The sequence below is a fragment of the Seriola aureovittata genome, chromosome 3 (genome assembly GCF_021018895.1).
Source record: "Seriola aureovittata isolate HTS-2021-v1 ecotype China chromosome 3, ASM2101889v1, whole genome shotgun sequence".
NCBI classification, from domain to species: Eukaryota; Metazoa; Chordata; class Actinopteri; order Carangiformes; family Carangidae; genus Seriola; species Seriola aureovittata.
Window position 1 is genome coordinate 24,601,995 of NC_079366.1, and position 27,775 is coordinate 24,629,769.

Genomic DNA, 27,775 nt, shown 5'->3' on the forward strand with positions numbered 1-27,775 from the left:
GCAGGGTTTTGTCCCCATTTGCAGCAATAAACAGGTCTAAATTTAACACAGCTCGGATTTGTGCTTCAGGCTGGCAGCTTAACCATAGCAACAGTTGCTAAGGCTGATGTGTACTATAGTAGTCAGAGCCACACACCGTAACAAACAGACGGAAACAAGGTTTGCATGACATAAACTAAGGTAATAATAAAAGTTGTAAGGCCATGGCAGATTTGACCAAACCCTTGGTTACTGTGGTAACAGTGAGCACAACATAATAGCATCTGTTGTGTCTGTTTACAGCACAACCAAGCAAAAACATTGCATTTGTTGTGGCTGCTTCAGAATAAAAGCCCCCTTGTGTTTTGCCAGTAATGTTTGTGATGTGAAGCAGCAGCAGTAGGAAATGTTCAAGTTGCATTAGCAGTCACTTAGTGCAGCTCTGACATGGTGTAAAGAGTGAACAGGATGCAGTTAGGCTGTTAGAAATTAGATCAAATTGCACCGGGTTAAATGCTGTGAATCCAGAGTGAAAGTGGCCCACCGTGTCACTAGCAACAAAAACAACTATCTATAGAGACAATTAGTGAATGTAAATACACTTAATGTGGAGCTGACCGTGAATAGTATCAAAATAGGGTTTGATTTGAGGTAAACTTGAAGGATTATAACTTTAAAGTGGCTTTAATTAGAATTATACCCTTAGCTTTATAGTGAGTTTCTCATTGTCTACTTGTCTGGTGCTAAGCTTTACTGTTTTAAATCACTTTCACCATGGTTCATGCAGTAAGCAGCTGTTTTCAGCAAAAAAGTCCTTAAGGACGCACTGAATGCTAACTGCTCAGCACCAATTAGCAACTAGCTGGTGAACACAGTGGAGCTTTTGGCAGCTAAAGAGACAGATATTTAACCTCAGAGGTTCATAGAGATGAACTCCAGGTTTGTCAGAAACGCAACATCCAAATGAATGATAATGTGGCTCCGTAACTGCTGCTAAATAAACAACTGTTTGCCAGTGAAGGGAGAATTACTCAGATCTTTTACCTAAAGAAAGGTGCTGTAGGTTGATCACAGTGTAGAAACACTCGATATATACTTAAAGTGCTCAATATGTAGAATGTGCAATTTCAGAATAATATAGATTACTTTTATTTATGAAATACATAATTATGCACATATATAAAATACATCATGTGTTTGTTTATTATATTTATATATATAAAGTGATGATCCAGTGTTTCAGTGTTCAAATCAGTTATTGTAGGTTTAAAGTTACTGTTAATTATCCAGGAGATTCCTGTGTATCTGTGTTGAGGAGCATCAGATTTACGATTAAAATTCAGGCTAACAGTGGGGAAAACCATCTCTAATTTACTGTGAATGTGTCTGCCTCATTATCAGATAAACTCTTCCTTTTCTGTTATCCAACTCCCAGCTCTCTTTCCAGCAAAAAGACGACAGTCTCCATCTTGGATGACATCGGCAGCATGTTTGACGACTTGGCAGACCAACTAGACGCAATGCTCGACTGATCTCCTGCCCACGTCTCATTTCCAACAAGCTCTTTCCCTCTCCCCCATCATGTGTAGGTGTATCAAGAAAAGCTCTCCCAAGGCTCGATGCTGGCGCTCTGAGAGTGTGTGTGTGTGTGTGTGTGTGTGTATTTCAGAGTGTGTCCTTCCTGCACGAGCGCTTCTCATGTAGCCTTGTACAGTATACTGAGGAGGGAGACCTCTTCGTCTGCTGCAGTAGCTCTAGTACGCCTCCTGACGCGAGGAGGCCGCTCCCACACAACCTCTGACCTCTGCAGCCCAGCGAGTCACCGCCGCCCAGCCCTCAGACGGCTGTGTGGACTGAGAAGCACAATCATTTTCCTCATCCTTTATCTCCACAGACTCTGGCTAGGACAGAGATGCAAACCCAGTCAGATGGCGAGACAGACAGATAAGCATATTGCTTGCAAAAATAAGCACATAAACGGACTGACAGACAGGCAGATGGATGAATAGATGACTAGATGAGATAGATAGATAGTCAGATAGATGCATACAGATGAGACCCTGGAGAGAGTTTTTAAAAGCACAAAGAAAGACAGGCCACTTTCTGAGTCTGTCTCACTCCTGCGATGACAACAGGATGCATTTTTCCAGATGAATCGTAGCCTCTACTTCTCTTGTGTATGAGTGGAGGATTGTGGTTAGCCGGACTTCCTGAGCTGTGTGTTGTCTCTCTTCATGTTGTTGTTCTTGCTGTTGTTGTTATTGTTGCCGTTGTTGTCGTTATGAGTGTGTGTAGTCCCTGCTGATGCTCATGTCAATGTCCTCCCACTCGTACAGTAGTTATACTAATGATCAGACCGACGATATAGATGTGTGTCCACGAATTTTAAGACACTCACACACACACACACACGCACACACACACAAGTACACACACACACGCACACAGACACACAAATGCACATCACGTCGGTTTTAATCTCGCTGGTGTTCTGCTTTGTTGGTGTTTAGCTCCACCTATGGAGGTTTGCTTGGAAATGATTCCACACATATACAATACAAAGACTGACATATACACATTCACATGCAAACACACACACACATATATATATACAAGCACACTCATGCGGTGTATCCCTTGTCCTGCTGCAGTGAACAGTGTTTTTAAAAGATAATCCTATATTTCAATGCTTTATATAGTCAATCCAGTATACATACATAGAGTTTATAATATACCTGGGTATTTGAGCTGTTAGAGCTCCCTCTAGTGTTGGTTAGTGAAACTGCCTCTAATCTGCCCACCTTCCATCTTGTCTTCCCCCTTTTTTTTTATCTCCCTTTGTGTCCATTATTTAACTCTGCATCTCTCTGTGCCTTGGTAGTGTTCTTTCATATATTCAAGATTATTTTTGTCTCTTTTTTTCTTGTTTTCCATTCCAAAACGTTTAATGGTTTTCTCTGTTTCCTCACAAACCCATGCTCCTTGTGTGTCTGTGATGTCAAACGTAGCTTATAGGTTGAGTTGTGAGTCCTATATGATCCCTGAAATCAATCGCCCTGTCTGCAGTCCTCCTGTAACCATTGAGAAGCCTTGTTTGAGGCCATTTAAACCCCCCTCCCCTCCTCCTGTAAGCTGTAATAAGTTGGCTCTGCTCCACCTCGACTCCCCCAGTTTTCAGTGGTCCCTCATGTAGGCCAGACAGTGGATCAACCACCAGTGTTCATCCCGATGAAGAGTCTACTTGTATTTTTATGCTCTTTGAAAACAAAGATATATTTGAGAGACAGATGGTTCTATGTTAATAATAAAAATGAAAATAATGATAAGACATTGAATTGAGGTGAGCTGATTGAGCCTGTACATTTATGGTTGAGTTCTGGATGTGTTGTGACGGCTGTTGTGCCATGGTTGGGTTTAGGTTGTGTTTCTGCTGTGATGATGCATTCCTGTACAGCTGTGATCAGAATAAATGTATAAATTAAACCTTACGTGACTATTTGAGTTTTTTTTCTTTTATATCTCATCTGCTTAAGAAATTGTCAGAATTATTTTGTAGACTCTTTTACAAAAACAATATGACCATACAACTTTGATTACACCTAAGTGATTTAACCTATAGGTGGTTGTTGAACAGCCTCAACTCCTCTGGTTTCAGGCTTTCAATAGCTTGAGTGACATTGGATTGGGAGACTGTTTTTGGCGAATAAGGCCTGGCCTGTTTGAAACAGGAAAAAGGCTTGGCCAAATCGTTACTGCTTTCAAGGCTGTAGCTCCCACAGCAGACAGAAAGGCATCTGCAATATTGTGCGGATTTAACAAATATTACATATAATGGTGTATTTCAGGTCTGCATCTGATAATTTAAGTTTTAGACAAAATTAAGTAATTGATTAAGATAACAGGGCCTGATACCTGGCAGTGTAAAGAGGGCCTTGAAACAACATTTAGACTGTAATTTACAGACTACATATGTGTCGCTCTTTAAATCTTAAGAAAATTGTGCAGGGTTTGGTTCTGGTGTCTGGACTCAGTATTTCTAAAATCTTTGTTGCTGCACTGTTCATTTTTGTTTCAAATTGTACTGAATATTATAGCACTAGATTTCCCTTACTTGGAACTAAAGGGCCTAAGTTAAACCATGAAAAGATTAAAACTGCACACAAGTATTTTGGCAGGAGTGTCCTTTCTACCTTATCATACACCAACATGAAGTGGATGAGAGGCAAATAATAACTAAAGTCCATGATGCAGAAAAGTGTCATCCTAATATTACATATCAGAGTGAACTTGCTACAACGCTCTGCAGAACATCAGTTGACATTGTTAACACCTACAGGCGCATGGTGTACAACACATGGTAAAATATCTTGCTTGCAGAGATTCTTCATGAAATGTGTGCTTAAAAATAAGGCAACAGGCCAATATTGTTTTAACTTTTACTTCTAAAACTACCAGACCTGTCCTGATCTGGAGAGTGACTCCGACTGCTCCATACCACCAACAATACAACTTGTTTACCCTGTGATCTACTGAATTAAGAGCAATGTTTTCAGTGAGGGGTTTATATTTGGAGCTTTTGCAATAGTTGTTGTTTGAGGTATTTTGACTCCTCACCACTGCACTTCGTCTGACCCCATAAATTAGATGTTTATGTACTAACTCTACATAACTAAAGGATTTGAGTTGTAAATAAGAATTTGTGTTTCTCGAATAATTAAGATTGGAGGCCTGTTTTCCTGCAGTGTTTGCAATATTACTACTGTACAACAAACATTTAACAGGTTCATAGGACAATAACTTCAATCCAGCTGTCTTGTCTTTACCCTGTTACTGTACTGGTTGAAATAAGTTAATATTATTTGTGTATTTATTTATGTTATGCTGTGTGCATGTGAACAGAGTATTAAATATAATGAACATTTGTTTGCCATCTCATTAAACTTACATGTGCATCGTATCTAACAAATTATTTGGTTGTAATTCCGGGTATAACTTGGTAACAGTTCAAAATCCAATGCAGAAGTATGACCCACCCCTAATATTTAATTTCAACCAGCATTTAAATGCCTTTATTCCGTTAGCGTTCAGAAACTACAACTCCCATGAGGCTTTGAGAGGAATTCTGAGTCTAGGATTCATGGGAGATGTAGTTGTTCGATGCTAACAAAAAAAAAACGTTGTTATTTTAGCGTTGTTAGCTGAACAAATAACTCTGTACAGCTCGTTAACGGAGGCAAAGTAAGTGCAGAATATGGTCAGAAACTCCTTCTTCATAAAGTGTGAAAAACACATCCCAGAGGGGGCGGGACTTCCGGTTGAACCGGAGGCATATAAGTTCATCGCCTCGTGCACGTACAGTCTCTTCATCGCAGCTTTGGGAAGGAGGTGGACTCACCTTTGCTGCACTTTTAACAGTTTATTCTCCAGTCGTTGCACCATGGCAGTAAACAACAACAAAAACAACAACAGCAGCAACAGACACTCACCCTTTGTTTTCTGTGGCCGAGTGGTTCCGTTTGTTTCACAGAGGCCGAGCTGCTCAGACAGACGTGAGTATGAAGTTAACATGTGGCGGACCTCGCGCAGCCACGTTGGCCTGATCAGCAACACGTGGATGATCTGTGAGAATAGCACAGTGCTGGAGGTTATTTGTATATCATTTAGTTTTTATAGCATAGTGTTTATATAAAAGATTCCACTGCGTTTTCTCCACTCAGACATTAATAATAAATAATAGACCAGGTCTGTCATTAAAAAGGTTATACTGATCAAACTAGGTCTGCATTTTAAAAACCACTTTATAAAAATGATGCATTATCATTTATATAGACTGATCTCCTGCCCTTTATCAGGGTATCTTAAAAATCTATTTCAGTTTCCTTCACAGAAAATGTGATGTTGGAAGAAGTCCTAAATTTCATGTATGAAAGGAAAAAGTTTTATTTTTCTAGCCTTCCTTAGAGGGTAGCGGTACTTTTTGGTACCAGTTCCAGATCTGTTCAACATAATCATACATAATCTACTTCTTATCCAGGTTGTGTTTACAGACATTAGGGAATATTGTGTACCGCTGACAAAAGTGAGATGTCAATAAGTTCATAAACTCTGTAGATTATTTTAGGTCCTCTTTTCTGCAAAAAGAAGCCAGTAGCAGAAAGTGAGGTGCAGTTTTCCCCATTTATTTAAAATTGTCATGTGTCTAATCATCCATATTAATGTTACAGATGAAGCTGAAACAGACGGCAGTGCGGAGACTGGGGGCTGAATGGTGCTGTGCCTTAGCAGACTGAAGACTGGGAGCTGGTGAGTCTTTACGTCGGTTGTATGAAACGGTTTCAGCCAGTGATGACAAACTAAATAAACTTTTCTGACACCTACTATGAGAGCTGAACTGCAGCTCCTGATTCTAACTTTATTCTGAGGCTCCACTATCGGTACATTTGTGCAGCCTTCACCTCAAAACTGTCACTTTTCCTAACTTTATTTAAAACATTTTTAAACCATTTTGCAGGTAAGAATGAGGAAGCTTGCTGGACAAAGATCCAAGGCGTCTGCGTTTCAGATGAAGTTCTTATTGAGCAGTGGGACGCCGCTGGGTGTGAGAGCTGGTGAGTCTTTATAACGGTGTTGACATTTGAACACTTTTTAGCCAGTGATGACAAACTAAATAAACTTTTCTGACACCTACTATGAGAGCTGAACTCCAGCTCCTGATTCTAACTTGAATCTGAGGCCATGTGATTGTTGTTCAGAGCATGTGACTTTTGTCTCATTTTGTCTCTTAAAATGTCCATGTTTCTTGTCTTGAGGCTGAACAGGGCGAGACTGAAGACTTGGGGAGCTGGCTGGACAAAGATCCAAGCGTCAGATGGTGGTGAGATCACAGATGTGATCAAAGGGTCCACTGCTGTCTGAGCTGGTGAGTCTAAATAACATCTTGACTTTTTTTGAAAACTTTTTTTTTTTTTTTTTTTTTTTTTTTCCTAAACAGCCAGTGATGACAAATCAAATAACTTTTCTGACACCTACTATGAGAGCTGAACTCCAGCTCCTGATTCTAGCTTTTTGTCTGAGGCTCCTTCAGTAAATAGATTTGTACACTTTATGCTCATTTCTTTATGAGACTTATAACTGAGCTCCTCTGTTACAGGCTGATCCATCACAAAGGAAATGAATACTCCTGACTGGTGCCGCCAATGACACACAACGGGTGATCTGGTTTATTATAACGGGAAGTCTGTGTGTGTATTTTGTGCGATGCGTCTACCTTCCCCCTATGAGAGCTACCGGCTCATCATTATAAACCTTTTTTTTTTTTTTAAGGCTACTGTTGATTGGTTGCATTTATCTCTATGGCCCTGTTCACACCTGACATTAAAATGTGCCTTGAGTGGCCACTCATGATCAGATCTGAAGAGGCCGTCCTTCGTGTTGCTCGCACGCTCACCTGCCGCTGCTGCCTGTGACGTGCAACTTTCTCCGAGATCAAGTGCTCTCTCTCCTTTACTCTAAATCCTTGTGCTACCGTCACTGCCTTCTGCTAATTACAGGGTGTTGAATTCGTCTCACCTGAATTATGTTACATCAATGTGATCTTTGAATAAACTTATTTTTATATTTAAAACCTTGCCAGCGCCTTGATGTAATATTCAACACCTCACACCAAAAGGAGACATGTTTCTAGCCATTTTACATGTGCAGTAACAGCTTGAAGGCACAATCTCCAAAATATCTGACCTCATGAATTGCATGTATATGGACATAGTCTATATTGAAGTTGTAAATGGGAATTGAGTTCTCAAATAGTCCTAATTAGAACTAGGTTTATTTTCCAGCGGCGTTCCCAAGTTTACAGTGTAAAACATTTAACAGCTTCACAGAAGTTGGTTTCAATCCAGCTGTGTTTATGGCCCTTTATATGAAAGAGAAACAGTCAGTCAATTTGGGGGCAATATCCAATTATCTTTTATTTTGATCGCAGATTGTGCCTTTTTTTTTTTTTTTTTAATTTGGGGTCTGAAAGAAGTGAGGTTCTTGCAGAATTGCACAAAAAAAATGTAAATTTAAGCTGGTTTTAAGAGATGAAGGAAGATTCAGAGGCTTCACGTGACATTTTAGTCTGCAGCTGTTTTTACTGCTTTGCATTTAATAAACTTTTACAGTCAGTTTATTTTATTATACATGTAAACCATGACAGTATAACATGACCAACTTGTAATAAAAGGTGATGCGTTACTATAGATTAAAGGCCCTGTGTGTGCATACCACCAAATTACATAATGTTGGGATTTACATCATTTATCAAAAGTTGTAATTTTGCTGCAGGACAAGTTACATGTTGCACAAGTTAACGTAATAATACTTGATAAATAAACCACAGGGCCTTTGTGACTTAACACTGAAAGGGGCCATTTTGCATAACAAGTATTTTTACTTTTCATACTTTATTTGTTGGTAATACTTTAGTACTTTTACTCCAGCTGTTTTAAATGCAGTAACCTACTTTTACTTGCCACAGTAAATAAGTGATTGTGCATTGTAGCGTTGCTACTTTGCAAAGCAGATTTCACAGTGATCAAGGTCCAACCCAAAATAAACATGATTTGATGACATGTTTTTTTCTTGTGCTGAGATCAAAAATAAAAAGAGGTACCTACAAAGCATATAAAACTGAGCTGGGGTTCTGTCATTGTGCGGATTGTTCATCCTAAACCTCACACTTCTCATGTTTGCTGCTGGGGGTCTCTAGGGGTCTCTGCCGTGTATTAACCCAGAAACCGACATCATCTCCGGTCATCTGAATATAAATGAACGCCCAGCTTGTTTTCCCTTTGGAGCGCGTCCTCATTTGCGTGTTTCCTGCCTCTGCTCGGGCTCAGTGTGTGTGCAGATTTCCATACAGGTGCGTCCTCAGCTCCAGTCTCATTTGACTGTCAAACCAGGCGGCGGTGCTCCTTTTCTCCGCCCTGCGCATCCCGCATCCAGTCGCTACCAGAGAGGAGCGTAGGGGAGTGCCCTGCGCCGCGGACCGCCGACACACAGCCGCCTCCTCCTCCTCCTCCTCCTCCTCCTCTTCTTCTTCTTCTTCTTCTTCTTCCTCCTCCTGCACTGAAGCCGGACTCATCTTCCGAAGGAACTCCTCCGAGCCCCGACTGTCAGCGGTTCTTCTCGCTGTTCAAGCCCAGTCTGCGTCCTCTATCACCCGGCTGCACACGAAATCGACCAGCGGTCCACTCCGGTAGGCCTGACGGTAAGAGCGGTTGTTTGTGTGTGTGTGTGTGTGTGTGTGTGTGTGTGTGTGTGTGTAGGGAGGGGGGGGTTATGTCTTTCCATCCACATTAAATCACGATACATCTAGTTCTGAGCTGATGGTTTAGGTAACCCACACCATCTATACTCGATTTAGCCTCCTACACACTGATGTTTATGTCGGAAGCGACTTCAATCTCCTGTAAATGTGTGATCAGCAGCCTGAAATATCCCTGATTGCTGAGTGATGGAGACTGATGTCACTCTAACACATTTGGAGGACATAATTAAATGATGAAGGCCTTTTCATGGAACAGCTGGCTGCTGGGGACACAGCAGGATGGATGCTTGTGGAGGAAACCGGCACCGGGCGCTCGACCTACTTAGAGCCATTAAAAAGATGAAGAGGAGGAAGAGGAGGAGAAGGAGGAGGAGGGAGAGACAGTTTCCAATAGAGAGGGCTAAACTGATCCATGGCTCGCCTGAAGTCTCATCTGGGCCCTGCCTCCCTCTCTCTCTCTCTCTTCCTGCTGTAATGTGGCCTGTGGCAGGGTGGGGCAGGATTTACAATAAGTAGAAATAAAAGACAGTGAAGGCAGCCAGTGGACTTTGTTGGATTGCTTGAAGGTTATTTTGTAAACATCAGAGATGTAAAAACAAAGTGCATTCCCTCAAGTACTGCACTTAAGTCGGGTATAAATACATTGAAATTGCACTTTTACCGCACTGCATTTATCTGACATCTGCAGTAATTTACTGCACTCTGTTTTTCCTCTTGTAATGTGCTGTACTGAAATACAATTTCATGATTATTTCTATGTTACCTGAAAGCAACTCCAATGTTAACTCTTGTTTTGCTTCCATTTCTATCATTTCTTTTCCTCGAGCGAAATTAGCATGCTAGCCAGCTAGCCCCAGCACACCCCCTCGTGTAATACTATTTTCCGATACCGAGTCACTGTAGCTTTCAGTCTGCCCTGAAGATGTAGCGCTGCTCAGAGGTCGTATTATAACCTCTAGTCATGTAAACACAATGATGGCTGAAGCTCTTGGCAAGCGACCATCACCACCACCCGCTCCCGGCTAGAAACCCCTTTAAAAACAACAATTTAAGGACATTTTATCGCTTAATACTTTTACTTTAGTGACTTTTTTTTTTTTTACTGTCAACAAATTGTCAAGGACAAAGTCTTGTCCAAAAAACTATCCAAAACACATCACTGAGTAACTACTCTACTATAAATACTCACCACAGCACGAACATGTGTATTTATCCACCACTGCAAGTCGGCCACAGGAAACCATCCTACTCCTGTTTGTGTAACGTTTGCTAAAATCTAAAGTGGGACGAACTGACAACAGAAATAGACCATGACACCAGCCTTATTCTTTAAGTTACATTTTGTGCAGAGTAGAGTATTTCTACATTGCGGAATTACCACCTTTACTTAAGTTGAAGATTTTAAAGGATTTTTCCATCAGTTACAAAAAAATCCAGCATCCGAAACATATGAGAATATCCTTCACTAGCAGAAGTACTACTTTAAGTAGAAATACTTGTTTTAAAACTGCTTTATAGCTGTTAACAGCAATCGAGTTAAAAAGGCAGTGGTGGATAGAATATTACAGTATAATTCTCAAGTAGTAGTTTTACTTGTATGAAAAACCACTAACATATGGTCTCATTTAGTGGGTCACCGTGACATTTCTGACAGTGACTGTTTCTGTATTAATACAGGATGTTCTATCACCCACTTCCTCTGCAGTTCAGAGAAGCTCCCCAAACTACTGCCATCTGGCCTATATAGGGTTTCCTCAGATAGTGACAAACACAGCAGCGGCTCCGAAACTAGGGGTCAGGACCCCATAATTAGTCACAAGATATATCTGAGAGGTCACGATATGATCAACAGGAAGTAATTTGCTGGTTCCAGTTTTTCAAGTGTTAAGATTTGATGTTTTGCTTGATCTTACATGCTGGTAAACTGAATATCTTCAGTCTTCTAAACAAGACATTAGAAGACGTCGACTTGGGCAGCTGGAAATGATAAAGGGCATATTTTTGCTATTTTTTTAAACATTTTATAGACAAATGATTGATGATAACAGTATAATAATCTGCAGATGAATTGCTAATGAAAGTGATAGATGGTTGAAAGACATTCGCTTTCCGGTTGAACTGGTCACAACCACCAACCAGTGATGGGGGGGTTACACGATGACGTTGATTCATTTTAAAGGTCATAAAGTGAAATAGTGAAATCCTGATCGTACAATAAACACAGAATTTCAAGTCATTCCACTTTTCTTCTTGTCCACAAGTAAAAACTTAATAAGATTTCTAGTCAATTACTGCCTCATTTATACAGAGGAAAGCACTAATATAAGACTGACCACAGAAATGAATGGCTCAGTTACAACAAAACGTAACTATGATTAATGTGGGTCTGAACTTCTGTTGCAGCCCATCTACTCTATCTGTTGTGTGTGTCTGTGTGTGAACAGCAGTATCATCATGGAGGAGTTAGACGTCCCACAGATGAGGAGAGAAGTGGAAAGCCTTCAGTATCAGCTGGCAATCAACAGAGAGAAATCCTCCATCACTGTCACTGAGTGAGTGTCACCTGTCCACACACACACAATCTAGTATTGTATTGTAGTAAGTATTGATTATCACATGCGTGCTGACGGTGTGTTTTTGTTCGGAAGGCTGGTGAAGTGGATCGAGGGTTGTGTCTGTGAAGATCCGTTCCTGAACCCTGAGCTGATGAGAGCCAACCCCTGGGTGGAGAAGGGCAAGTGTGTGATCCTCTAATGGTCACACACACACACACACACACAACACACATGTGCACAAACAAAAATCACGGATGCATATAAACTAAACTAAAAAAAAAAAAAAAAAAAAATCATGCCCTCCCATACACAGTCACGCTGCACTAACTCTGCACTCGCTCGCTCTCTCACACACACACACACACACAAACACACACACACACAGACACACACATTATTGCTATTATCTTGTTTATTTATTTGGAGACTCCTGAATGCTGTTAATTTATGTGAAGATTACCGTGTGTGTGAGTGTACAGCACTGAGTAGCTTTCTAGAGGTTTGTTTTGATGGACTGCTGAGAAATGTTCAACAACACAATGTTTTTATTGGCTCTTTACACTGTCAATCAAAAATAAAGACTCTTTTGAATTTAACAGACGGATTTGTGGATTCATTCAGACGCTTACATGCAGCACAGGTAAAAGAAATACAGTTATGTGTATGTGTGTGTGTGTGTGTGTGTGTGTGTGTGTGAGAGAGAGCGTGTTACAGTAGTTCTCTGATGTAGACATTTCGTCGGACAGCGTTGGACATGCCCTCGTTGAACCGGAACCACACGTCACTGTTGCCGACTGCTGTTCCCATGGAAAGAACCGGACATTTCTCACCTACAGCGAAAAGAAAAGAGCAATTAAAAAGAAAAAAAGATAAGAAAAAGCAAACACACAAAATATACTATAGTGCTCGTCAAAAGAAGAGAGAGGACCCACTGATTCTTCAAGCTCCTCTCAACTGCTCAAAAGATTAGCCACTTAATCTAATAGTTAATTGACAGAAAAGTGGATTGATAACAAGTTAAATAATTATTTAACCTAGAGATGCAACTAAAAATTGTTTTCATGATAGATGAATCTGGCGGTTTTTGTCAGTGGATTGTCATGTCTTCTAATTGCTCGTTTTGTCAGACTTCTGCCTAAACTTCAGCGATATTCAGTTTATTTTCATAGAAGAAGAAAAACTAGCAAATATTCACATCTAGGAAACTGGAACCAGTGAGTTCCTGCAGTGTGTTTTAGCTCATTGTCAATTAACTGATGAAAATCATTGATTTTGCAGGATATGAAGCTTTTCACTGTTTCATGTCAATAGAAAACCTGAATCACTTTGGGGTTGTTTTTTTTAACTGTTATTCAGACAACATAAGCAAATGCAAATCATCACCGCTTGCTCCAAGAACAAACAATAGGAAATGTATATTTTATTAATCCAACTTTTTCTCTCCTAATACGTCAACTCTAGAGTATCTTCAGATACGTAGTGATCCAATTACTAGTGCTGTCTTGTTTCCCCCAAATCTGAAAACTACTCACTTCACTGCATTGAACACACTGTTATATATTTATATGTAAGGTCACTAAAGAAACTGTATTTAATGTGGATCAGTTTCATCATGGCCAGCTCCAATTTACCAGCTCAGTCTCAGCAGAGATTCAGATTGTAAATCCTTTCCCAAACTATAAAAGACCATGCAGACTGTACAAGCCCACGAGCGTACTGACTTTAGTGTTCACTGTCTTTACAGACTCAAACCGGTGACGTGATCGTAGTGATGTAGATCACCTGCACCAAACAGTCACTCTCAAACTGATGTCCAGGTATTCAACAGGGGAATCAGGACAGGGATTTAGAGCCGTGCCTGTTTTGGTTCCTGCTTTGACGTGCAAATAGCCACAGCGCTGCTTTTCCACCCCGATTACCCTGTTGATCAATTTCCTGGATGCACTGCTTTTAGGGAGGTTAGTGATTTTAATGGGTCGAACGTTAATTGCTACTAAATGCTGAATCTGGGACTGTGTTACCAACTGAATAAAAACGTACAGGTGCTTGTGCAAAGCGCGATTTGATCAGTTAAAAGTTTTTCCTCCACGTTGAATGGAACAAGTTTCCCCTTTATGTTCACACAATTCATGAGAAATACTGTAAATAAACAGAAGCAGAGGGACAGTAAAATGCCTTCATCAGAGTTACCCCCGGGTGCCATGTTGGAGGAGAGAAAAGAAACTACACAATTCAGTTAAAGATCGCAGATCAGGCCGTGTTTTGTTGATAACACAAATATGACTCGACCAACATTATGGTGGCAGTGCTGCTGACAGTCCAGATCTCCTGCCTGCAGTCTGCCGCGGGAGCACTAAATTAGAAACGTTACATAACACACGTCAGTTATCACCTCTGGTGTGTTTGGACCTGATGTGCCTCGAGGCATTTTTCCCTAAAGAGCCCGCGCTCTCAAAGCGTTTGGATAAATGAAGCCACACTTATGTCACTGAGTGCAGAGTCTCTACGGTACCTGTGTCTGAGGACGCCTGGGGTCTCTGAGGTTTGGGGGCAACAGCTCGACCGAAGAAATCCACCTCCGGCTGCAGGACACAAACACAGAGTGAACAGGATAATCAGGAAGTTTCCACTGTCCTCAATTATAAGGTCAATAGCAGTGAACAATCACACTCACTCACACACACCACCTCTCATTAGCCTAATTTCCCAGTCTTATCATTGGGGACTTTAACCCAGTGGCTTCTCATTATCCTCATTCCTGCCCTCTAGAGGCCCCCTCTCTTCATCACTCTAATACTGAGCTATTAAAACTCTTCAGCTCAAGTCAAACAGACTCTGATGTTCTGTGCAAACAGATGCTAGCTGCTCCTCTCTGGCTCCACCTTCAGGCATTAGCTAACACATACAAATGTGGCGAGCTCATCACCGGTAGGAATCAAGAAGCACCATAGAAGGCTAAAACTGTGTCAGTGAAAACTAGACTCATAAATGGCCGGCCTCTGAAGAGTCATCTCGTGGTAACAGCTGACAAACACTTCAGTTTTTTTACCTAAAGTTCATCACGACATCTTGAGCGGCACGACTCAGCGTGTAGGCTGCGCAGTGGACCGACACTCATCTTGTAGTGTGGTGTTTCTCGAACCCTTCATAATGACTTTTTTTTTTCTGTCATGCCCATTAATATCCATGGTGTCATTTTTAACTGAAGAATCTGCACCTGTATGGATCCGTTATCATAATCTGTTTAAATGATTTAACAAATCGAATAAGATCAAATGTAAAATATATGACATAAATGAACAAATATCAATTTTGTGGTGAAATAACACAGGCCTCTGAAAAGGAAGGTTCCTGTGTGGATCTGCAGATTAATAAAGAACAATCAATCAATCAACAATCAACAAGCGTACTGATTAATTAAAGGTGTTTTTTGTTTTATTCAGAATTAAAATGAGCAACTTTTTCCTGATCTTGAACTGTGTTGGGAGTAAAGATGTATCAGCATTTCTTTGAGCTTCACTGACGGTGACAAATCCAACCGTGACTTGCAAAATATTTCTGACTGATGTGTCAGAAATACTGATGTGTACCTGTGAAACGTCACCTGCCATAGAGTGTGTTACTGTGGAAACTGCACTGTCATGTCAGTGATATTCGCTGCATCATGACTGCATATTTAACAAGGTTCTTAATGTAGTGATTTTAATTTCTTATGTTTTCTGTTTTGATGTTTGAAAATTTAACCTTAAAATATTCAGTTCATGTAAACATCGCCTTGACAGCACCTCTTATTGTTCAATAAGGAATGGAAACAAACAAGTCTTGCAGCGATCCCTGGGCTGCATTAAGGGCGAGACAAACCCACTGAAGGACAATGTTTATTTTGTTAGTTTTTGCAAATAAATTTAATCTTTTGGTTTTTCTTGGAACAACTGTGAAGTATTTTCCTTTCTTTGTCGTAGCCTCAGAGCTGACTCCCGTGTGTTTGTGCGTCTCACCCTGGTCTCCACTGTGGTTTGTTTGACAATGTTCTCCAGCCTCTGCTGATGGTTCCTGGTTGGTTTAGGAGCGGCGATCTTTTTTTCCTCCTCTTTCTGCATCAGACGGACACAGTAGATTATAAATACATTACATTATTAAACACACTCAGTGACCTGATTGTCTACCTACAGAGGCTGTACTGTGTGTAACAAACGCATAATCTCTCGGGGGGGAAACGGCGTTGTGTGTCTGAAGTCTCACCACGGCAGGGTTTCGCTGCAGCATCAGTTGCTCAGCTCTCCTCATCCTCTCTTGCTCCATCTCTCTGCTGATGGTTTGTTTGGCCTGGTACGTCAACTGGCGATGCGGGGGCAGGCCTGGAAACCTCACCACCTCCTCAACACGTCTACAGACACACACAAGAAGTAAATAGCTCCACACAAACAAGAGGCACACATGGTTTTTACACGTGGACAGACACACTCATAAGATGGAGCAGCTGACACGGAGGTGAACCCTGTTAGATGACAAACAAAATAACAAAAAACTTCCACTTTTGGTGTCAGGGTTTATGTTTTTCAGAATACAACCCTGAATCTGCCTTATCTAAAACCTTAATCCTCTTACCGCTGATCTCCATCTCAATCCAACACACACACACACACACACACACACACACACACACACACACACACACACACACACACACACACACACACACACACACACACACAACGTGCCTGTAAACCCTCACTCGATGCCTGATGGACCTAAATATAACATAAATAAGATAATACCATTCTGTGAGACTGAGAGTTATTTATTGAAAGTTATTACTATAAAATTTCAGTGCTGTTATTATCACAACTCGGAAAAGGCCAATGAAACAGCTACTTGGCTCAAACTCCCCCTTTTAACACTATGACTTTAACACTATGCAGCTGATTTTAAGTAGTTTAACCTCTGACAACAACATTTATCTGTTTAGCAGTTAAGGGTGTGAACACATTCAGTCTTTATCTGCAGCTTTTTCAACAAGTTACATATAACTCACAAACTTCAGTGAGTCAGGTCACATATACACATTTATGTCTTTTTGAATTTAGTTAACCTCGTTATGGCTGCAATTATAACCGTTATTTTTAGAACAGATGAATCTGCCAATGCTTTGATCGATTAATCGTTTTGTCTGTAATGTGATATACACTTGTCTTTCTCTCCTTAATGCCTTTTAGGTTTTATATAAAAGCACTCTGGGTTGCCTTGTGGTTGAAAGGCGCATGAAATTCTTGGTTATTAGAATAGTAGACGGACTAACCATATTTACATACGGTCAGAGCTTTGAAGTTATGTAAAGCTGACACAATATAGATAAAGATAACAGTTAACCCTAACCCTAACCCAACATTAAAACTGTTTTAAATGCGACTCCGACTCCCTCCCTGCTCACAGCCTCCGAAACAAGGCCATCATTAATAAGTCTGACCAATCAGCAACAGTGTCCAAAAAAGAGAAGTCCAATCAAATAATCCTGTTGGGGCTGAGCACATCTGCTGCCCGTGATGTTAAATGTTCATATCCACAATTGTGATCCAAGTCTTTACCCATGAGGCATCAGAGAGTGGTGTTGTGGTGAGCTAGAGAGGGCAGGTACAGGAAGGTGTAGACCAGGAGAAGCAGCAGTAAAGCCAACACTAGAGGCAGGCACCAGTCGTTGGTGACCAGCACCTTGTCACAGCGAGCCTGCAGGAAAGAGTCGGCATGGGCGTCCGGCTGCTCCTCGACCTGGGCCGGCATGGCTGAATTGACTGGCTAATGATTTAATTCTACCAAAAGCAGAGTTTCCACTGTCCTCAGGAGTCACAAACATGAAGGTCCAATTAAACAAAGAGGTCTCCCAGGTTGAACCAAATTGTTCTCAGTTATACTTTGCTCCTTTCAGTTTAACATTCCTCGTCCAGCTTTTTCAACTCCTGTTTCCTCCTAGTTTCACTCCTCCAACAACCTCATTTATCCATCCCTTCACCTGTTCGTCCATCCACCTGTACCCCACTGGTGAGGCTTTGCAGTTTGTTACTCAGCCCCTGCACCACCACTATCACCATCTCACACAAACACCAGGTGTTAAGGGGATTATACTCTAAGCCTTAATGCAGAGAACCACAGTGTGGACAAGAGAAGTGACCTTCAACCCCCCCAGAAAACACACATCTGCTCTGCATGTGTCCACACGCAATATAGAAAGGTAAAGGTGTGTATGTGTGTGTGTGTGTACTCACGGCTCCAGCACGTATGTGTACTGTCCCTCCAGTGTGCGGTCCTGCCTGTAGGAGAGGTTGTAGGCGAGCATGGTGTCGATCAGCTCACGCATCTGCTCCTTCTCTCTGCTGCTGAACAGCTGTGGATTCACCTGGAAGAAATGCAGGATTTACGATGAGTCACTGAAATTATTACTGACACCGACATGATCAGCGATGTGTTCATTTTTCCCCCTATTTGTTCTCATGAACCCTGACTTAAACCAACTTCTAACTTATCATTTCAGTGCTCAGCCACAATCACGATGTCAGTACACCGAGTAACTGTATTGACATATTGTCAGAGCACTGAGAATATTCCACAACAAACCAGAGATAGAAGTTCAACATTAAAGCAAATAACAGTTACAGGTTTTAAATGCTGATTAACTGACAAACAGGCTATCATTAATAATTCTGACAAATTATTAATGACAGATTTAAAGGCCTTAAAAATTGGTTTTGCAAATGTTTTCAGGAAGGAAATGCACGTTTGTTGGACCTCAAGGATACACACAATACATTTTGGTGAGTAACACAGAATATAAATGTAAATAACCCTTTTGCTTGTTTACAAGAAAACGCCAGAGCCCCATTGATGCAGTCCAATAAAACTGTTCTGTGACAAAGATTATAATGTTCAGTTTTTGTTGACATTGACAGAGAAGTGTTACCTCAACTATATGTTTATCACTTAAGTCATAGTTAGTGTTGTAAAACATTAGAAACACCTCTCAATATAATGAAGTCCCGGTTCAAACTACAACCTCAACAATAAACATAGTTTGATTGATACCTCTCTGAAACAAGTCAATCAAAACTGATCATCATTATCTTTGTAACAGAATTTCTCTGAGCTGTTGTATTGGATTGCGTTCGATTGTACCTAATAAAGTGGACAGTGAGTCTGTATCATATTAAAGGAAACAGCAAACGTCTGTAACTTAAAGTAACCAGGATGTTATGAAACGAGTGTAACCAGTGCAATAGAAAAATAACATTTGCATGGTGCTATCAGAGTCTATATGAATATAGCTTTGTCATTAGCTTGTTTTTTACTAATTTAAAGTTAATACTGAAATTATAAAACTTAATATGCATCTTCTCTAAGGTCCACATGTGATAAATAGACTCAGGGCAGCAAACATACATTTACACACCGACACATACGCAGGTATACTGTACATGCTTTTACATACAGGCCGTAGTTTGGGGCAGATGATGTTGAGGAGCAGCGTAAGAATATCAAGAGTCAGGCTGAGCTGGCTGATCCTGGTTCTGATGCATGCTGGGATATCAGCCAACATAGAGGACAAGGCGTTCCTGCTGCTGAGGAGACGGGTGGTGGCCTGGAGAAGACACAACAACGACTCAGTGATGATATCTCAGTTGCTAGTATCTAGACTTTCCTGCTTATTGCTCCGTTTGGTTCCTTATCTTATTTAGAGCTCCGCAATGCAGTTGATTAGTACCTCGTGCTGGCTGTGGGGATAGCTGATGCGCGGCACATGCGTGTGGGCAAACAGGAAGTGGAATGTGACGGACAGGAAGGGCAGGTATCTCATCAGGGAGAAGTTCTGGTTGTGCAGAATCATGTGGTTCAGCCTGTCTGAGAACGACAGCCAATCCAGAGCCTCGCTCACACTATGCAGGTTGGGGTCTCTCACGCGCATGGACAGATAATTATCATACAGACCCTGAGGAAAGGGGGACACAAGTAATAATGAGGTGTGTTTCTTATGAAGTGCGAGGCCTTCAGAAGAAAGGACAGTGTGTTTATTACCTGAGAAACCTTTTCATACTCTCCACTGGATGAGGCCAAGTGGAGAATGTGCTGAAACCTCTGAGCTCCAACTCCTGAGCCCGGTGCCTCCTGGAACCCCTCGCCAATACGCTTCCTTAAAACACAAATTAGGACGATTAGTCGACATGTAGTTAGAGAGGGCCAAAGAAGCAGAGGGAGGGAACAGATAAGATAACGTCGTCTTTGATATGGAGGTGTAACAACTTCAGTATTGCCACTTCCTGCCCGTCTGAACACCCAGGACACCCGCTCTGCCTTTTTTATTGCACCAAAGGTTTCTCTTTCTTTCAAAACAAAATATAAAAAATCTTTCACAGACAACAGAAAGAACAGAGAGACTTATGACTATTATACAACCATTAACTGCTTTCTTGTTTTCACCAGATAATGCTCTGGTTTCTGCAGAGTCACAAAAATACAATCTAACACCTGTTTCATGGTCAAACTGGACAACATATGAACAATATCAATGAAACCAGCAGCTTAGAATTACTATATTTACCAAGAACACTAATTTATCTATAATTTTATCACACTTTTCTCAATACTTCCCGTCTGTATATAACAATAACAGCTAATAATATCTCTAAGCATGACCTGAATAAGCAGAATAATATGAAACTCATGGATGAATTAATTAATTAAGAAAAACTAATTAATTTAAAAGGTCCACATATTTTACATAAGGTCTGAGGTCTGCAAAAAGAGCACTTCAGTTTTTACTGAAATCACAAACAAAATATTTTATAACTGATGTTAATGTGAGGGACTAGAACACATATTTTCAGGCCTTTGTAAAATAAATGTGACACTTTTTATTATCTTTAAAAGTCTTTTGGAGAATAAACGGAAATCAATACTTTGACACATTGAGCTTCTTAATACACAGTTACAGAATTTAAAAATCATCGTTCCCACTGAACAATGCAGAGACTCCTGTTTTTGAAAGAGGTCTCAGCATCTAGAGAAAAATGTCAGATTTCATCACAAAGTCCAAGAGAAACTCTGGTACGAAACACACTGAGACAAGGGGGAAAAAATGCACCGTTTTGTTCGTGGTAACTGGAAGATCTCCTGCCACAGATGGAACAAGCCTTTGTTCTGGTCCTTCTGTCCCACGGAGACACACTGGATTGTCTTGGTGTCCAGCTGCTTGAGGCCGCGACCGTGGAGGAACTGCACAGAAAAGCAAACACATTTTGATATAATTACACTGTCTACTCCCAATAGACAGAGGTTCACCATCATCGAGACCCTCGTCCATAGTGCTGCCACGCACCTGTAGTGTGTTGATACAAGACCTGATGTCGTTGTCCGTCTTCTCACACAGTGACATCAGAGTGCCTGTGTCTGCCTTCATTCCCTGCTGGAGGGAAATCTGCAAACAAAAACTCAACGTAAACATGCAGTGTCGGTGTGTTTATACACGTCTGTCTATCCTGGTCGGCGTGTGTTCACGTGCGTCTGTGTGTGAGCTGACCTCTGCCAGTCTCTGTGCGAGGCGGGAAGGTTGAGTCTGAGGGAAGGCCAGGAGGAAGGCCTGCTGCCTGAGAGGTCTGAGAGCTGGAACATAACTACAAACAAACAAGGGGTCATCAGAGAAAGGCTGGACACAAGCTGAACTAAATATACACACAGAGGACATCATTTACACGCATGTTAAATTTATACGCCCATAAAGCTCTTAGTCTCTCTTACAGGTCATTACAGATGCAGATGATTGGTCGAAGCAGGATGGACTCCTTCTTCTTCTTTTTCTTCGCAGACTCCGCCCCGGCCTCCCCGCCGTGTCCGTCTTTCCTGTTCAGAGCTGCTAACAGAATGTTGATGGCCGCCTGTCGAGCACCACAGATGAACATATTATCATAGATGGACTTTATGCAGGTTTGGAGTGCACTTACACTGAAATCACAGTTATTTTACTTGTCTTCACCGATTCAAACAGTGCCCTGAACGTACCGCGGGAGCTCCATCGATCTCATCAATAATCAGGCAGTTTGGTCTCTCATTGGCTCCTAACACTGACTTCATCTGCGTTGCCGTGTCGATGCGTTTCTGGAAGATCTCTGCGCTGCGGTCGTCACTGCAAAAACATCAACATCACAGAGGTCACTTCATTGCAAACCTACATTTTTTAATCATTTACTAGTATCATTGGGTCAGTCTTGACTTGGTTTGTGTAACCTGGCATTGATTTCCACCACGTTGTACCCAGCATGCTTAGCAATGACATGAGCCAGGGTGGTCTTCCCCAAACCTGGAGGACCAGACAACAATGCCACCTAGAGAAGGACAAAAAAAGATATTAGCTCTTTTATAACAACTAAAGGTCAGTAAACTGATATTGTGACAAACGTGAGTATGTAGACCTTGAATTTAGGTCTTTTGTACTGGTCCAGTTCAGCCTCCAGCAGCTCCTCCGTCATCTCAATCTTGCTCTTGAAGCGATTTTGATTCTGGTTGCCTTGATTGGGTTTGAATGAGTGTTGGTTGGGAGCCTGTCTGTCAGGCCGGGCAGGGCGGGACTTCCTCTCTCTTCCAAACACAACAGTGTCCCACAGTTTCAACCACTTGAGCAGACAGCGGTTGGTAAACTACATAAGACGCAGTCACACACAACAGACGTCAGATATTCAAGCCAAAGACAGTAGAGGGGGTTTTATTAATTGATATTCACGGACTATACAGACACATTACTTACATCATCGCTGAGAAGCTCTGTGTACTGTCGGGGAGAAAATCTGTCCACCCAGAGACGTGAGGTTCGACCCTCTGTGTCTGCAGGATCATCAGTCTCTTCATCCTCTCTGCTTTCAGGCTCAACAAACACATTGTTCACACTGCTACAATGGAAAACAAAAAGACGATTAAAAAGCAAATACCGCATCAATTCACTTGAGAAGTTTGTTTGTGTGTATGCGTGAGAGAGACAGGTGGTGTTACCTGGCTAGCAGCTCTGTAAGGCGCTGAGATTCCTCCACAACCTGCTGATGACGCTGTGAGATTTAAAGGAGAAACGAAAATGAGTATAATTCATCCCACAGGTACATCCACAACCAAATTATATCATGTTTTTAGTTTGTTGTTTTGGCCTCAAAAAGCACATGTCCACAGCACATGTTTAGATTAAATACTAATTTTCAAGTTGATAATTTTATTAATTTGAATTTAAAAACTGATGAATAACAGAACTAGAGTTTAGACTTCAATCATGTAAAAATCAAACATTTGCATATTACAGGATGAGATTTCTCAGCTACATTGTTTGTATCAGACTTTCAACAATTTGCTTTTGTTGGCTGCAGATACACTCAGGTCTTTGGAGTGGTTGTACTATTCTCTGTATATAGTTAATCATAATTAACTGCTCGGATTAAGGGAAAAACTTATAAACCTGCAGGAGTGTTGCAGTTCAGGCTACTTGGCAGATTTACACACATACAACGGGGGCGGGTCACTCACCCTCTCTGCTTCTTGCTCTCTCAGCACACTTACTGGCACCGACAGCAGCCCCAATGCACCCTGGGAGTTTGGAACCATTCTGGAGTCCACTACCTGGAGGAACACACAGATCAGTGCAGAGAAATACAGAATATGACATGAATGAATAAGCGCTGGACACCACAGTTAACAGTCAGGGTTTCACAGTGAGGTGCTACGAGGTGTTTGTGTAACAGTCAACCCTGCAGATGTGCGATTGCTGAGGAGTTTAACCTTTGTCCCTGTGTCTTCTTTCTGCCGAAGGTAGACCCGACTCCCCGCTGAGTCTGTCACACTGATGTACTCTCCCTCTAAAGGAGGTCGCTTCAGCACACGTAGTGATGCTGGCGCTGCTGTGGGAGGCCGCCTGGGCGTCTCTGGGATGGTAGCAAAGCCACTGATATCCAACACAGCAGGAGTAGATCTAGAAAACAAACATGAACGAGTCTATTGTGTTGTATATCTAGTGCTGATGATAAATGCCCATTGCAACCTACCAGTGGACAAAGTGGACAAAAGATCCCAGGTTATAATATTTAGAATTTATATTTTATAAATGACTTAAATAATTTATTATCAGGTATTTATTTATCAGGTAATTCAATCAGTTAATTGGCTTTGGCCATTTGGATATAAAATATCATAACTTTATACTATTAGACAGGTGTTAAATTGTGAGGTCACAGTGACAGTTAACCGTCCATCTCTCCTACCTGAGGGTGTGAGAGGGTTCATACTGCTCTGGGGAGGATGGAGGTGTGATGTCAGCACTCTGCGACGGGGCCTTGCTCTCTTGAATTTGTGATGTTCTGAAAAGTTGCTTGACCACAGCTGCATCCTGCTTCTGCCGCTTTGCCTTTGGAGCTGAAAGGACAAGATCAGATTTTAAAGGTACAAAGTTATGACGAGAAAGAAACGGAAGGACAAAACACACATTAACTCTCAGGGTGAACTCACTTATGGGCTTATCATCCAGCAGGTGCTCAACGTCTGAAATGTCATCTCTTGGACCCCGTCTCCCCGGCTTAGAAGATTCCTCTGAGAATTCATGCACAAAAACACAGAGACAAAGATGTATAAAAATATATGTAATCGGTAATGGAAATAGTATTGATTGTAGTTTTAATTAGAAAACATCCACCCTATTGCACAGAGTAAGGAACAGAAAAAACATGTAGGCTATACTTATGAATAAATATGAATAAATGACACTAACAAATATGCAAAAAGGACAATAGACCTTTAAGTGCAGATGACTAGTGTGTGGCATATTTTCCAAATAAAGCAGATAAAACCTCATGTTTGGCTTGTATATTGTTCTCTAGTTTTAAACCTCAATCATCATCTGTTAGAAACAGAGACAGGTCAAAGAGAGACAAAGGTCTGTGTTTGTTGTAGTTTAAACTTTCACCTACATTTGGTAGTTAGGAAAAATACATGTAAGCTCCTACTTGAGCTTGTTAGCTGGTTCAGCTACAAGTTTGTCTCACCCTCGATCTGAGCCAAAACTTCCAGTTCGTCGGCGAACTGCTCGTCGAAGTCGTCCTGTGTCTCAAACAGCTCGTCATATTCGTCCATATCGACTCCACGATACACGGGATCCTGTAATTTATTAAGTCTAAAGACAAACACGCTCTTAATGGTTTTTTTTTTTTTTTATAAAATAAACAAAATAATTCGAGACTCCAGCAGCCGGTTTCACGGAGCAGATTTCCCGGCAATTTTTTGTTGTGAAGTTTTACTTCCGGGTTACAAACCCTCCTCCTCCTCCTCCTCTTCCGCCTTCTTCTTCTTCTTCTTCTTCTTCTTCTTCTCCTTGCAAACAGTGAAATAGCGCATTACTGCCGATTACTGGCGTGGAGTGTGAGTAGAGATTGAAATTCTAATACATAAACAAATGAATAAATAAATAAACTCCTATCATATCCTCTCAGACAAAGTTGTTCTTAACAACAGAAAGGATTTTCTCCCCCGAACTTCTTAGCCGATTATCCCAAACACCTGGATTAGATCTCTGCTGTCATGTTCCTTATGAACACTGACTATTTTAATCAGTTAAAAATCAGTGCTCACTGAACACTTCCCAGAATTGAGCTTAAAGTTCACAAATACTGCTGTGGTGTCTCAGCTCCAGCAGCACATACTAAACTAAATGTTTTATCTGTATGCCGTTTCCAATAAACTTGTGTGCTTATAAAACTTATAAACCGTACATGAAGTCATGGCGCTGTCTTCCCAGTCACCGTATGTTGGCAGTCTTTAGGTTACAACCCAGCTAGGGGAAAAGGGAAGCAACATAAAACCAGGTGTTATTGGTAAATCAAATTGACTGAATTAATTTAACTAATGATGTGCGGCCGGTCTCTTAAACTCTCTTCCTCCAAGTCAAATGTCTGACACATCGCTCTGGCCTCTATCCGGATTAATGGGCAGGTCCCCATGTGTGTCAATCACGCGGTACCCACGCCCTAAAATCATTCTGCTTTAACGTCTATTTTCCTTTAAATAGGAAAATAGGACCATAATTTGAAAATGAACATCATGTTGTGTGGAAGAAAACTTCAAACTAGCGATTCGGACCATAAACATATATATACACACAAGTTTGAATGTAGAAGTCACATAAATGTAAAACTAATAAGATTCACCCTCAAATCTTTAAATTGTTTGTATGGACATTAACTGTTATAATAACAAGCTACATTTTTAATTACAGATCATTTCTGTCATTTTACACAGATTTGTGTGTAATTTGAGAAAGCAGAAAAAATACTGTATAAATAATACAGTAATTTTTCTTTACAAAAATGGGAAATTAATGTAATTCATTATTATTGGCATGATGCGTCAAATAGCAGTTTGGCTGTTAATTCACAGATCATTTCTGTAATTTTACACACTTTGGTACACAATTAAAAAAAACCTGAAAATTACTGTAAAGTTTTCAGTTATTTTCCGTAAAAATAGCATTTTTTTTTTTTACAGTGAAACTCATGATGCAAGATAGCATTACATCTGTCAAACACATTTGTTCCCATCCTCAAAGCCTTTTCTCTTGTTTTAAAAGTAAAACAAACTGATTGAATAAACAAATATATTCTCCAAGGATATTTTTCTATAGCAAGCATCCAAACAAGGTTATGTCAGAACAATGCACCACGTGTAAGACTGCTGCTCTTTATTTCCTCGCCTTCTGCATGCTTCATCAACTGGTGAGGATGCTGAATTTTTGCAAAGGACATGAACCTCAGTGTTTTGGCGCACTATTATGTAAGTAGTCATGAAGTGCATGACCCTCCTTATATGATCATTGCCTCAAGATGAGTCAGACAAACCCAGAACGTCACTATAGGTTGTCAAGCTTTACAATCCAGCACAGCATATCTGCAGTTTAAAGTCATATTAGTCAGACATAGGTAACAAATGCTTCCTATTTCTAGCTGATAATCGTCAGTTTTACTGGCTGAACATTTGATCGGCTGTGGCTAATACACAGTGTAACAGTAACTAAGGGGCAGGGATTAGTGAATGGTAAATTGCAGTAACATGTTAACATCTGCAGAACTGTCTTGATGACAGGAAGTGCAGAGAGGAGTGGAGCTTCAGGCCCGGCACTGAACATATGCAACTAGATCACACTGACTGGTTTCATGTACTTGACATCAGTCCACGAGGACTCTGTGTCCTTGTTCATTTCTGTGCCTTTAATCAGAATTTTACTTAGAAAATGCTGTTAAATTGCAAATACGAGAGCTTATACAAGAGATAACGATCACTCCTATCTTTCTGAAAGACACTGTTTGGGACTGTGAAATATCACAAGATGATCAGATGGTTTGTATGTAATTTAGTACACAGTGAAGGAAGAAGATTTACATATATGTGGTTTAAAGTACTAGAAACCATCTCAATATAGTTTTACATATCTGTCACACCTCTGTCTGGAGCTCTGGCAAGAACAGGGCGTCTTGTGTTGGCCTCCGAGCCTCTCTTCTGATTGGCTGACTGGACGTCGTCGATGATGGAATAGGCGAATACAAATTTCTTACCTTTCATCAAATTCTTTTTAATTGCGCAGGTTTCAGGTAAAGTGAAGGTGTTTAGTCCTGATATGACTCGTGAATTGGTACAGGGAGCCGGTGTATCATTGTCATCATTAAGGGTATGAGTGTTAGGTGGTTGAGAGTTTGTGTGCTGTTCAAACTGACTTGGACTCCCCCTTTTAAGTCTTTTGAAAAACAGGTCTAGCCCATCAGCCTTGCAGTTGTTTTACTTCACCTTTAACTGTAATTTACAGTTTAGCTAACTAATTGTAGCTAGTTTGTAACCAATGTCAACTAGCTGATAATGCGCACTTTGATTTCCAGTC

The 27,775-nt window shown here is 40.9% G+C and overlaps 3 protein-coding genes and 3 non-coding genes across 11 annotated transcripts in view; 5 read left to right on the plus strand and 1 right to left on the minus strand.

Annotated features, from left to right (window-relative positions):
• LOC130166148 (caskin-1-like) overlaps nt 1-3,467 on the plus strand; it is a 35,419-nt gene extending 31,952 nt beyond the window's left edge. For all 4 annotated transcript variants that reach the window (XM_056371520.1, XM_056371521.1, XM_056371522.1 and 1 more), the window contains one exon: nt 1,415-3,467. In XM_056371520.1, coding sequence (XP_056227495.1) covers nt 1,415-1,511 — 97 coding nt within the window. In that variant the 3' untranslated portion in view covers nt 1,512-3,467. The remainder of the gene's footprint in view (nt 1-1,414) is intronic.
• A 2,849-nt stretch (nt 3,468-6,316) lies between these two features.
• On the plus strand, nt 6,317-6,405 carry LOC130167126 (small nucleolar RNA SNORD60). The gene has a single exon (XR_008827239.1). It is a non-coding gene; the product is annotated as a small nucleolar RNA SNORD60 (small nucleolar RNA).
• Nucleotides 6,406-6,626: 221 nt separating this feature from the next.
• On the plus strand, nt 6,627-6,715 carry LOC130167130 (small nucleolar RNA SNORD60). Its single transcript, XR_008827242.1, has one exon. It is a non-coding gene; the product is annotated as a small nucleolar RNA SNORD60 (small nucleolar RNA).
• A 253-nt stretch (nt 6,716-6,968) lies between these two features.
• Nucleotides 6,969-7,057, plus strand: LOC130167129 (small nucleolar RNA SNORD60). Its single transcript, XR_008827241.1, has one exon. It is a non-coding gene; the product is annotated as a small nucleolar RNA SNORD60 (small nucleolar RNA).
• Nucleotides 7,058-8,701: 1,644 nt separating this feature from the next.
• LOC130166664 (guanine nucleotide-binding protein G(I)/G(S)/G(O) subunit gamma-13-like) lies at nt 8,702-12,440 on the plus strand. 2 transcript variants are annotated; one of them, XM_056372365.1, is made up of 3 exons: nt 8,702-9,229; nt 11,737-11,841; nt 11,938-12,440. In XM_056372365.1, the coding sequence occupies exons 2-3, from the start codon at nt 11,744-11,746 to the stop codon at nt 12,041-12,043; spliced, it is 204 nt and encodes a 67-aa protein (XP_056228340.1). In that variant the 5' UTR covers nt 8,702-9,229; nt 11,737-11,743; the 3' UTR covers nt 12,044-12,440. The 2 variants fall into 2 exon arrangements, with proteins under 2 accessions (XP_056228340.1, XP_056228339.1); XM_056372364.1 differs by having other exon boundaries at nt 8,727-9,229; nt 11,734-11,841.
• chtf18 (CTF18, chromosome transmission fidelity factor 18 homolog (S. cerevisiae)) lies at nt 12,372-25,164 on the minus strand. Of its 2 annotated transcripts, none has more exons than XM_056372362.1 (22): nt 24,897-25,164; nt 24,364-24,444; nt 24,120-24,270; nt 23,641-23,830; nt 23,389-23,481; nt 22,870-22,922; nt 22,628-22,766; nt 22,296-22,520; nt 22,111-22,208; nt 21,886-22,009; nt 21,625-21,761; nt 21,407-21,500; nt 21,206-21,304; nt 20,972-21,102; nt 19,906-20,020; nt 19,595-19,819; nt 19,322-19,471; nt 18,105-18,235; nt 16,087-16,231; nt 15,843-15,938; nt 14,357-14,426; nt 12,372-12,674 (listed from the first exon to the last, which is right to left on the minus strand). In XM_056372362.1, exons 1-22 carry the CDS (start codon nt 24,982-24,984, stop codon nt 12,553-12,555), a joined length of 2,757 nt encoding a protein of 918 aa, XP_056228337.1. In that variant the 5' UTR covers nt 24,985-25,164; the 3' UTR covers nt 12,372-12,552. The 2 variants fall into 2 exon arrangements, with proteins under 2 accessions (XP_056228337.1, XP_056228336.1); XM_056372361.1 differs by having other exon boundaries at nt 22,628-22,769.
• Between the last annotated feature and the right edge of the window lie 2,611 nt (nt 25,165-27,775).

Excerpts from the sequence above, each read along its gene's own strand:
- chtf18 (XM_056372361.1), bottom strand. The coding sequence starts at position 24,984 with ATGGACGAATATGACGAGCTGTTTGAGACACAGGACGACTTCGACGAG. Across the intron at positions 23,482-23,640 it reads AAGAAGACACAGGGACAAAG|GTAGTGGACTCCAGAATGGT; the intron begins GTTAAACTCCTC and ends GTGTTCCTCCAG. Across the intron at positions 21,762-21,885 it reads AGATCGATGGAGCTCCCGCG|GCGGCCATCAACATTCTGTT; the intron begins GTACGTTCAGGG and ends GGTGCTCGACAG.
- LOC130166664 (XM_056372365.1), top strand. The coding sequence starts at position 11,744 with ATGGAGGAGTTAGACGTCCCACAGATGAGGAGAGAAGTGGAAAGCCTT. Across the intron at positions 11,842-11,937 it reads TCCTCCATCACTGTCACTGA|GCTGGTGAAGTGGATCGAGG; the intron begins GTGAGTGTCACC and ends TTTGTTCGGAAG.